Source organism: Rhinichthys klamathensis, unplaced genomic scaffold (genome assembly GCF_029890125.1).
Source record: "Rhinichthys klamathensis goyatoka isolate OS25496 unplaced genomic scaffold, OSU_Roscu_1.1 h1tg000176l_1, whole genome shotgun sequence".
Lineage (NCBI taxonomy): Eukaryota > Metazoa > Chordata > Actinopteri > Cypriniformes > Leuciscidae > Rhinichthys > Rhinichthys klamathensis.
The window spans coordinates 1,799,909-1,812,500 of record NW_026606705.1 but is presented as its reverse complement, the minus strand read 5'-3'; the positions used below and the strand labels follow the sequence as shown (position 1 = coordinate 1,812,500).

Sequence of the window (12,592 nt, the reverse complement as noted above, 5' to 3'; positions counted from 1 at the left end):
TGTACTTTACTGCAGTTTACTGTCATTCACTGTAGTTTACTGTAGTTCACCGCAGTTTACTGTACTTTGCTGTAGTTTACTGTAGTTCACTGTACTTTACTGTAGCTCACTGCAGTTTACTGTACTCTACTGTAGTTTACTGTAGTTCACGGCAGTTTAATGTACTTTACTGTAGTTTACTGCTTGTTGACTGTACTTTACTGTAGCTTACTGTACTTCACTGTAGTTCACGGCAGTCTACTGTAGTCTGCTGTACTTCACCGTAGTTTACTGTACTTTACTGCAGTTTACTGTCGTTCACTGTACTTTACTGTAGTTCACCGCAGTTTACTGTACTTTGCTGTAGTTTACTGTAGTTCACTGTACTTTACTGTAGCTCACTGCAGTTTACTGTACTCTACTGTAGTTTACTGTAGTTCACGGCAGTTTAATGTACTTTACTGTAGTTTACTGTACTCTACTGTAGTTCACTGTGTTTTGCTGTGGTTCACTGTACTTTACTGTAGCTTACTGTGGTTCACTGTACTTTACTGTAGTTCACTGTACTTTACTGTAGTTTATTGAAGTTCACTGTACTTCGCTGTACTTTGCTGTAGTTTACTGTAGTTCTCTGTACTTTACTGTAGTTCACTGTAGTTCACTGTAGTTCGCTGTAGTTCAATGTACTTTACTGTAGTTCACTGTAGTTTACTGTACTTTACTGTAGTTCACTGTAGTTTGCGGTAGTTTACTGTAGTTTACTGTAGTTCATTGTAGTTTACTGTACTTTACTGTAGTTCACTGTAGTTTACTGTAGTTCACTGTAGTTTACTGCAGTTCACTGTAGTTTACTGTAGTTCACTGTACTTTACTGCACTTTACTGTAGTTCACCGTAGTTTACTGTAGTTCACTGTACTTTACTGTAGTTCACCGTAGTTTACTGTACTTTACTGTAGTTCACTGTAGTTTACTGTGGTTCACTGTAATCTACTGTAGTTCACAGTACTTTACTGTAGTTCACTGTAGTTTACTGCAGTTCACTGTACTTTACTGTAGTTCACTGTAGTTTACTGTTGTTTACTGCAGTTCACTGTAGTTTACTGCAGTTCACTGTAGTTTACTGTAGTTTACTGTACTTTACTGTAGTTTACTGTAGTTCACTGTACTTTACTGTAGTTCACTGTAGTTCACTGCAGTTCACTGTACTTTACTGTAGTTCACTGTAGTTTACTGTAGTTTACTCCAGAGTACTCACTGTACTTTACTGTAGTTCACTGTACTTTACTGTAGTTTACTGTAGTTCACTGTACTTTACTGTAGTTCACTGTAGTTCACTGCAGTTCACTGTACTTTACTGTAGTTCACTGTAGTTTACTGTAGTTTACTCCAGAGTACTCACTGTACTTTACTGTAGTTCACTGTACTTTACTGTAGTTTACTCCAGAGTACTCACTGCACTTTACTGTAGTTCACTGTACTTCACTGTACTTTTCACTGTACTTTACTGTAGTTTGCTGTAGTTCACTGTAGTTTACTGCAGTTCACTGTACTTTACTCTAGTTTACTGTAGTTTACTGCAGTTCACTGTACTTTTCACTGTACTTTACTGTAGTTTACTGTAGTTCACTGTAGTTTACTGCAGTTCACTGTACTTTACTGTAGTTTACTGTAGTTTACTGTAGTTCACTGTACTTTACTGTAGTTTACTGTAGTTTACTGCAGTTCACTGTACTTTACTGTAGTTTACTGTAGTTTACTGTAGTTCACTGTACTTTTCACTGTACTTTACTGTAGTTTGCTGTAGTTCACTGTAGTTTACTGCAGTTCACTGTACTTTACTCTAGTTTACTGTAGTTTACTGCAGTTCACTGTACTTTTCACTGTACTTTACTGTAGTTTACTGTAGTTCACTGTAGTTTACTGCAGTTCACTGTACTTTACTGTAGTTTACTGTAGTTTACTGTAGTTTACTGCAGTTCACTGTACTTTTCACTGTACTTTACTGTAGTTTACTGTAGTTCACTGTAGTTTACTGTAGTTCACTGTAGTTTACTTCAGTTCACTGTACTTTACTGTAGTTCACTGTACTTTACTGTAGTTTTGAGGAATATTGATTAGCTGGAAATATCAAACCCTCAAATCTGAAACAAGTATATATTTTTATGAAAACACCAAATTAATACTGTGAAAATATATAAATATGTGTAAAATACTATTTATTTTCTATTATATTTCATACTTCTGTAGTTATGATTTTTAGACTTTATTTCAATAAATTTGTATTTATTGTTTATCAACTTATTAATTAAATCGTCTTTTATTTATTCATTTTAATCAAATACTTTTCTTTAGTTATTTATTTGTTAACATCAAATGTATTTATTTTAATTCATTTTTTATTTTAATCAAAACTTATTTTAATTTTTTTCTGAATTTATACAACATTTGTAATTAAATTTATTTTTTCATTGTGTTTATTTTAATAAAATAAATGTATTTAATCATATTTATTTATTTACATCCAATTTTATTTATTGTTATTAATGTATTTATTTTTCTCAATTTGAATTAATTAATTAATTATTGTTATATTTTATGATGTATTTGTACAGTTTTTCTCTAGACTTGCGGCCTCAAATATCACTCTGACCTCCCGAGTCTGGTGCGTTCAAGTCCTCCTGGGGAAGTTCGTACGTACGAGGTGGGAAGTCGTGTTTACGACGACAGTGCGTTCAAGTCACTTTCGCCGGAGGAAGATGGCGGAGTACTTTCTCTTAATTAATTACACAAAAACACAGTAAGGTTCTTAAACTCTTGTTCTAGAAAATGAAGAACAAAGAAATGTGCATCGGATGTACTTTGTTTTTTATGTTTTTAATTAATTTATGAAGCCACTGCCAACTTTATCGTTACATGTTGCACTGTTATATTATAATGCCATCATATTCTGTGCAGGCAATTCGCTTAACTGCGCTGTAAATAAGAAAACCTTGACGATATCACTGCATAATATTTAAGTATTGTGGTATTCCGCCATGTTTCTCAGTGACACGCCCACAACTCGGAAAGATCGGGGCTTAGAGAAAATCCCGAACTCCCCACTGGTATTTACGACATTGTGGTGGCGTTCAAGTGCGTTCAACTCGTAAATACGATCTATACGAGATGACTTGAACGCACCATTAAACAGGTGAATGACATCATCCTCCAGGAAGTGATGCGGTTTTGGAGGGAAAACAGAGGCACACACACTGCTGTTATTCTTTCTGTTTACAGAAACCTGAAACTTCTTTACATTTATTTTGGAACTGCTCTCTCACAGTGACATTTTGGTGTGACATTTGTGATTTTATCAAATGTTATGTGAATCATAACTTTGAATTTACATATAGAAATGTAATTTTTGGTTTTCATGAATGTGAAAAGAAAAGAGATATTTATTTTGTAAACCTTATTTTTCTGTTAGCTAAATTTCACATTCACAAATGTAAATTTTCAAAATGCAATCCTCTTTTTTTAAGATTTAATCTTGAAATGTAAATGTATTTTGAATCTATTGAGTTTTCAAAAAATGTAAAAGCTATAAGAACAGTGGCTGTGTTTAAGGACTTGGCACTTAATCTGGATTAAAAAGACTGAAGGAACTTAATCTGGAAAAACACACTGCTGTTATTTGAGGAGTTCTGGGATGTTTTGTGGCCGTTGTTGGGTTGTGTCACTCTAATGTTCCAGGAGTTTCAGCTCAAAGTAACTTTCTTTCAACCTTTTGGACTCTAATAGATGAAGATGATGATGATGATCCTATTAATTTAATTACATATTTACATAAATACACATAGTTTGATATGATTATAATACTATTTCATTATAACAATGAAATAAAATAATTATAAATAAATTGAAAACATTTTCAGAATATTCAAAAACGGAATAATAATAATATTGATAATTATTTAATAATAACATATAATTATTTAAATATATTTTATTTTACAGTAGGAATGGCAATTTAATTTAATATTTATAAATATTATAGTTGGTTATAATAATATGTCATGAAGGTAATGAAATAAGATATTTATAAATAAATAGAAATAAGTTTTATTTTACAGAGGCTAGGAGTTGCGTTTTAATTTAATATTTATATAAATATTTTGTTTATAGTAATAATAATATCTAATTAAGGAAGTAAAATCATTTTTAATAATATTTTTTTTTTCAGTTTTACTTGACGTTATTAATTGATTGTGATTACTTACTGAGAAATAGCTAGATAGAATAGCAGATTTCTATCTACCCGCCATAACTAGAAAAATGTATGATTATTAAAAGAATTCCATGACTTTTTAAGAATTTAACACACTTCCATGAGTTTTCCAGGACTAGAAATCACACTTTTAATTCTCTCACTCATATATCCAGGTTTTCCAAGAGGAGATTCACTGAAATAAGAAACAAGATGTGATCATAAATGCATCATCAAATCAGTTTGCAACACTAATAATAATCATAAATGTGTCTTGAGCATCAGATCCTCATATTAGAGTGATTTCTGAAGGATCATGTGACACTGAAGACTGGAGTAATGATGCTGAACATTCAGCTTTGATCACAGGAATAAATTACACTTAAATTACTATATATTCACAGCTGATTAATATTATAATGATATTTCACAATACATGGAGTTCCAGTGGATCCACTTCATCTCCACAGAGCAACTTTCTGACTAACTTCTCACTGGTTCTGGTTCAGATCGGGCTCGATCAGTCCACTCACTCATTGGGTTCGGGCTCGGTATCGATTACTCACTCATTGGACCGCGCCGTGCCGGGTGCGCGCGCCCGTGCGCGTTCCCGTGTGCGTGCCAGTGCGCGCTTGCGTTCGGTGACGGGAGCGCAAAGTGATCAGCGGATCTTTTCGATCATCATTCAGATCAATAATAGTATAATAATAATAATAATAATAGCACCGTGCGTGCGCGCGCCTCGCGTCTGGAGAGCTGTGCGTCATTCCTCTCCTTTATTTTTGAATGTTGTCGCGCTGGAGGAGTGATGATGGATCCTCACAGAGCGAGCTGATCACGGTCAGTGCCGGAGGATCATGTCCTATGTGTCTTCACAAGGTAAGAGTTATAATCGATCATCTGGTCGGCTCCGATCACTGATCAATGCGGGCTCGCTGGCTCCCATGATTGACAGCTCTCACTCTGCAGTCCCGCGATGCCTTTACATTCACCTGATCGATAATGCACCTTCCGCGTGAGAGTCCAATCATTGCGATCGATAATCAGTGTGAATAGTTGAGCTCAGAAACAGCAGGTTTATTTATAGATCCCGAACCGAACCGAGTCAGGAGCGGCCCGCGCGCGCGCACGAGGGAGAGCTTCCGGAACACGCGCGAGAACATCAACACAAATTCTCACACTGAAAATCACAAAATTATTTTAATGTTAATTGTAAAATGCTGTATCAGTGATACAGCATTTATCACTGATACAGAATAAATGCTGTATTCTGTATCAGTACAGAATAAACTCGGTTATTCGGTTAGCAGTGCAGGGGAAACTGTCATACATCTAATGTAACTGTACAGTAAAACACTAGCGCTTACATCTACCATCTTTAGATGTAAAAAAGAACCCTATAATTTACATTGAAATGCCATTCCCAGAATTCCCCGTGTGACACTTCACATTTGATGGTTTTTAATAGGCATAATTATATTTCTTCTTAGTTTATTTTGTGATCATTTATATACATTAGGGTTTCATGTTGATAAATGAATGCATATTGAATTATTTGAGTGTCCATGATGGTGTTTGGTGTTGTTTAGTGCAGATGATCAGATGGATGTGTATCAGACATGATGTGATGAGCGTCAGTCGTGCCACTGTGAATCTCAAGAGGTCATTTACATTGAGCTGGAGGAGTTTCAGCGAGAGCGTTTAAATGTCATGCTCTCCTGTCTGCCGGACTTCTGTCTGTAAAGTGAGTTTATTCAGAACGAAACAAACAGTTTGTTACATTATTATATATCATCAGTGTTTCAAAGCAGCTTCACAGTAATACACAGGAAAATAACAGAATCAATGATGCTAACTTCATCAAATATGAGACAAACTCAGATTCAGGGGTGAAGCAGCTCTACAGAAGATGGAAGAGTCATTATTCAGATCAGCTCAAGTTTTGTTCTCATCTGCATTTGATTCTATCAATCACAACGTTCTTTTGAATAGACTTGAAAATTATGTTGGCATTAGTGGAATTGCATTAGCATGGTTTAAATCACACTTATCTGACCGTTATCAGTTTGTAGCAGTAAATGAAGAGATGTCTTTTAGTGCTGGGCGGTATGACCAAAAATCCATATCACGGTATTTTTCAAAATTATACCGGTTTCGCGGTATCTGACGGTATTTTATTTTTTCCATGCATGACTGGGTGTTAACCACATTTTCTACTGATTGAGAGAGGACATACTGCAGTAGATTGACTTAGAATGCACTATTGTACAGTCATGAGTGAATATTGTAGAAAAATTCCACCCACAAAATGATGCTGTTTACAAAGAGCTCCAGCAGGAGGCGCTGTAGGAGCGCAGAAACAGCGGTTTCCACGGTAACGGCTGAACACAAAGCGGTTTCCCCGGTAACGGCTGAACACAAACCAGCGCTCATAAACGCTGACAGAACGCAAAGAAAGATTCAATTGAAATAACATCGAAACTTTTCTAAAGACCGTCAGTGCACTTCAGAAACATTCATATAAAAACTCCCGCGTCGCGTTTTGACTTTGAAACGTGCAGTGCTCATATTTATTCAACGATGTCAATGCCAACCACAAATAGATTTTCCGAAAGGCTGTGTTGATATTGTGAACCAATGTATGGGAAACACTAAGATAATTTGACAGCTATCAATTATAGTTTGACCTATCCATCTTCACGTCATGCTTACACATAACGTTAGCTGTGCATCACCAGTGTGTTGTTAAAGTGACATGCACCGGTATTGCGGTATATTAAAAATTCATATCATAAGTAAAATAAACACCGGTATGCCCAGCACTAAGTCTTATCGATCACAAGTTCAGTATGGAGTACCACAAGGCTCAGTGCTAGGACCGTTGCTGTTCACTCAGTACATGCTACCCCTGGGAGATATTATTATTATTCAGATCAATTCAGTTCATTGTTGATTGTGTTCTGGTGTGGATCATACTTCTGACTGTACAGAATTTTTTTTTTGTTGAACTGATGTACTGATGTGTACTTGTTTACTGTTTACTACTTTGAAATAGTTATGTTGAATTAAGTTAATGCACATGCAGAGTGTAAACTAACTGCCCAAAAATATGTTCTAAGAACGCTTTGCTAATGTTCCCATTTAATAATGTAAACATTATGTGTATGTTCTCTGAACGGTCAAAACATCCAGTTTTTAAAATGTTTTTTTTTTATTGGTTATATGAACGTTAAGGGAACATTCCATTGTATCATTCTTCAAACATTATGAGAACGTTACTTTTGAATGTTCTCTGAACGTTCTGAAACAAGTAGCAACATTTAAAAAATGTTAGATGAACACATCCAACTAAAACATTTCAGAAAAACGCTCCATGAATGATGTATAAATAATGTTTTTGTTCTAAAGTTTAGAGAACATTATTAAAGGCCAGATATCTTTGACCAGATAACGTTCTATTAATGTTACTGGAAGAACGTTTGTTCATAACTTTGGGAACCTTGATAGAACATTCTTTGGAAAAAAGAAAAATTTTGCTTAAATGTTTTTTCTTTTTCCTTTTACGGTAATAACTAAATCTGATGGTCATATCAACATGAGCATGACTATATCTTCATGATTGTGATCGTGTCATTGTGACTCTGATCATATCGTCATGATTGCGATTGTATTGTTATATCTCAGTAACAGCTGTTTAGCCGATGGTGTAAAGCGTTCTGCTCCTGTTGTGTCTTCGTTCTCTAGTTATGATGCTTTTCAGTTTTTGTTTCTGCAGTGGTTAAGCGAATCACAGACTCACTGTTCGTTATGCGCATGAATGCAGTGGTGAAATGTTGAGGTTAGTAATATGATGTACAGACCCGTCACTGATGATGCGGTTTAGGCATCTGATCCACTTTTGCGTGTTTTATCTTTCACTTCTGTTTGCTGTCAGACTAGAAAACTCCCATTATAATCAACAGCACATCTCAGCATTTGTTTTGGAAAGTGTTGATCTTCTAATGTAACAGCAATATAATTGGTTTGTTTTAGGTGTTGAGCCACATTATGAGATGAAATTGCAAAAAGTTTTTGAATGTCAGTGTGTTTATTTGAAATTGAATTATCATAATTACAGTATCAAAGGAAATAATGATCAGATTATGATTAGATCATGATATATATATATAATTTGATATAAATTTACAGTTGATGAACCATCTTGTTCACATGTATATTATAATTGAAATATAATTTTACAGTTTTGCATTTATTTGAATTGGAAAGTTTTGTCGGGGCGTGAAGAAATATACAGCTGAGTATCATCGGCATAACAGTGAAAACTAATCCCATGCTTCCTAATGATATCTCCTAAGGGTAGCATGTACAGAGTGTGTGTGTGTGTGTGTGTGTGTGTGTGTGTGTGTGTGTGTGAGGGTAGCATGTACAGTGTGTGTGTGTGCGTGTGTGTGTGTGTGTGTGTGTGTGTGTGTGTGTGTGTGTGTGTGTGTGTGTGTGTGTGTGTGTGTGTGTGTGTGTGTGTGTGTGTAGCATGTACAGAGTGAACAGCAGCGGTCCTAGTACTGAGCCTTGTGGTACGCCATACTGAACTTGTGATTGATAAGACATCTCTTCATTTACTGCTACAAACTGATAACGGTCAGATAAGTGTGATTTAAACCATACTAGTGCAATTCCACTAATGCCAACACAGTTTTCTAGTCTATTTAAAAGAATGCTGTGGTCAATAGTATCAAATGCAGCACTAAGATCGAGTAACACTAATAGAGAGATACAACCGCGATCGGATGATAAGAGCAGATCATGTGTGACTCTAATGAGAGCGGTCTCAGTGCTATGGTACGGTCTAAACCCGGACTGGAGATCCTCACAGATATCATTTCTTTCTAGAAAGGAACACAGTTGTGAGGATACTGCCTTTCTATATCTTTGACAGAAAAGGTAGATTCAAGATCGGCCTGTAATTCACTAATTCTGTACGATCAAGTTGTGTTTTTTAAATAAGAGGTTTAATCATAGCCAGCTTAAAAGTTTTTGGTACATAATGACAAAGATGAATTAGTAATATTAAGAATTGGATCAATGACCTCTGGAAGCTTCTCTTTCAGTAGCGTAGTCCGTATAGGGTCTAATATACATGTTGTTGATTTAGATGATTTAACGAGTTTAGACAATTCTTCCTCTCCTATAGCAGTGAATGAATGGAAGTTTTCCTCAGGGAGACTACACTGCACTGCCTGATGCAATGCTGTAGTAGACGGGTGCATACTTATAATTTTCTCCCTGATATTATTAATCTTGTAAGTAAAGAAGGGCATAAAGTCATTACTGATGTGCTGCTTGGAAACTTCAGAAGCTGAAGCTTTATTTCTTGTTGATTTAGCCACTGTATCGAATAAATACCTAGGGTTGTGTTGGTTTTCTTCTAAGATAGACATAAAATAAGCAGATCTGCAGCTTTTAAGGCCTCTCTGTACGCAATAATGCTATCTTTCCATGAAATGCGATAAACCTCTAGTTTTGTTTTCTTCCAGCTACGCTCCATTAAATGTTAATTTTACAGTTGTTCATCTGTGTATTTGGTGAGTTTTATGTTTTATGTTTATGTAAATGTAGAGTTGATGAATCATCTCATTCATATGTAAAGTCAAATGCCTGTCTGTCATGTCCAAGAAAACTGTGTTCCTGAACTCATATCATAGGCTCTTCATGAGCTCGGTGTGTCTGACAGTCCGGATCACTGCTGAACACGTGGCCTGTTCTGAGCGTTTATGTAAGAATCACACATTCGATGCATCAATCACAGACTCGTCTTAAACGCTCTCATTTCCCATCATCAGCACTGCTGTAGAAAAGGCTTTTAATAATAAACCTGTTTAATGCAGAAGCTGTGTTCCTGCGAGTTTAGCAGGTTAGCTGTGACATTATGGAAATATTGAGGCTTCTGTGGGCATCAGGCATTGATTTCCAAATCAAGCCAATAACATGTTGACACACTTACAGTTAATCTGCTTTATGGAAAAAGATGTGAACTAACTTCTTGATTCTTGTTCATGTATAGCTATAGGTCATTCAGGACGAGGATTTCATTTCTAAGAACATCTTTATTCATTTTGCTTTCATATGATTTATTATCTTACAGTTTGACTGTCGCTCTGATCTCTGCAGATGCTTGAGAAGCTCAGCTTGATTACTAGATGTTAAATCTGCCTTTCGGTCCTCTGACCTTTGACCTTTGGTTTAACATAAAGAACTACTGCCCAATAAACATTTGTTTTAATGAAGTTTTTGTGCTGCTGAAAATTTCTTCTGGTAGTTAACTCATTCCCCGCCATTGATGGAATTTTCCATGTTTTCACTGTTATAGGCTACTCTTCATCACACTGAATCTAATGTTCTTATGTTACCATGAATTAGTCTAGCAAACAACATATTAGCATTGAATAGTCATTCTAATAAGCAGCAAATGCATGAATTCCTTCTGAATGACCTTGAGCACAAAGCTGATCATGACTAAATAAGCAACTTTTCTCAAACCCCATGATATCTCCGTTGAGATGCGACAGGAACGGCCTGTGGAAAGTGTTCTGGAGAACGTTTCGAAAGCACATGTGTTGCGGGTCCAGCTGCCAGAGGAGGAAGAGACTCCCACCTACAGGGAGAGAGAGAGAGGGAGAGGGATTACATCCATCACGGTTGCCACGGCAACGCAGAGTTGGCTCCCTCTTCCAGAATAGTTCTCTCCTCTCATCCCGTTTTCATGCTGTACTCAAACACTTCCATCTGACACCCACCTCTCTGCCTTTCCTTTTCCTCTCTTTCATAATCCCCCTCTCTCTCTCACGCTATATCGGTCGCTTTAAGTCGTTTTTTAGCCCGCTCGGCCGTGGTCGTCATGGTAACAGGCTGGGGGTGTGCGAGCGAGAGAGAGAGAGTGGGCGTCACGGAAGTGACATCTCTTGGGCTGTAACCCATCTTCCTCCCTCTCTCTCTCTCTCACTCTCTCGCTCGCTCGCTCGCTCTCTCTCGCTCTCTCTCTCACTCTCTCTCTCTCTCTCGCTCTCTCGCTCTCTCTCACTCTCTCTCTCTCGCTGTGGGGGCGATCGGGACACAAAAGCAAGTGTCAAAATGAGTTTTAAATTTGTCTTGTGTGTGTTTCCATATATGACGCATTGAGCGTTACTGTGCCGCACCTCTATGATCCCGTTCTCTATTCATCCAGATATGTGCTTTCCATACATACTGCACTTGAAGTGTTTGAGTCATGTGACCCATGTTGGCCTAGAGGTCGTAACCTCGCCACTTTTAAAATCATACGTCATCGTTTTAACGTCATCTATTGAATTTATTAACTGTAGTAAAAATGTGTCCCACCTGCTTCATCTTTGATTAAAACAGCGTTAGTGTTACTGTTAACCAGCTATAAACTAACTAACTAGTTATTCCCTCAATCTGCGATCCTGTTACCCACTCTGGAGTTTATTATAAATATAATTTTTTTAATTGATACATTAAAAAAAATATTTTTAAAATGTGTGTATATCTGTTTATTGCTATAAAATAATCGTACACAAACCAGTTACTATGTTTAGACATAAATGTAGCTTACAATATTGCAAAAATAACAAATTTTAAAATACTAATTAAAAAATTATAATGAAATAATGTTACACTGACCAGAATTTTATACTGTATTTAGACATAAAATTAGCTTACAGTATTGCAAAAAATGCAGATGTCATTTAAAATAATCATTAATAAATAATTGTAATTAAATCGTAAAATAATTAATAAATTATGTAAAATAAAACAACACATATTATTTAGTTTGACCTGCTGAAGGTGATACTTTGCGACAAAATTATAATTTTTTGCTCAATTTGTAAGCGGCCTGTATCTGACGTGCAAATAAATCTGACAGTTATGTGCCATTTATGATGTTTTTTTATTTTGAATCAATATTGTGTAAAGTAAAAGTAAGTATTCAGGTCTGATTCAGTTGTATCATGTGCACTAATATTGTGTGTGTGTGTGTGTGTGTGTTCAGATGGAAGGTGTGTGTCTCCATGTTCTCGGCCTCACACTCCTCTGAATGGCCACACACACGACTCCCCCGGCTGGAGCCGCCAGCTCCGCGTCAGAGATGGAGACCAGTTCTACCTGCTGGATCAAGAGGAGGTGAACACACACACACACACACACACTCACAGCTGTGAACACTAGAGGGAGCTGCAGGCCTTTGATGACTCTTTGACTCTCTTGGATCATCAGCATCACTGTTGAAAAAGCTGCTTGCAAACTCTAGTGCCCCTACAAACCAATCATATTAATATATCATTTTTATATAGAAGCATTATATTTACATT

At 36.4% G+C, this 12,592-nt stretch overlaps 1 protein-coding gene across 1 annotated transcript in view; it reads left to right on the top strand.

The window, feature by feature from the left end:
- The first annotated feature begins 4,838 nt into the window (after nt 1–4,838).
- The window catches only part of syngap1a (synaptic Ras GTPase activating protein 1a), a 77,295-nt gene continuing 69,541 nt past the window's right edge, over nt 4,839–12,592 (top strand). The window contains exons 1-2 of the mRNA XM_056260267.1: nt 4,839–5,105; nt 12,274–12,404. Coding sequence (XP_056116242.1) covers nt 5,084–5,105; nt 12,274–12,404 — 153 coding nt within the window. The 5' untranslated portion in view covers nt 4,839–5,083. The remainder of the gene's footprint in view (nt 5,106–12,273; nt 12,405–12,592) is intronic.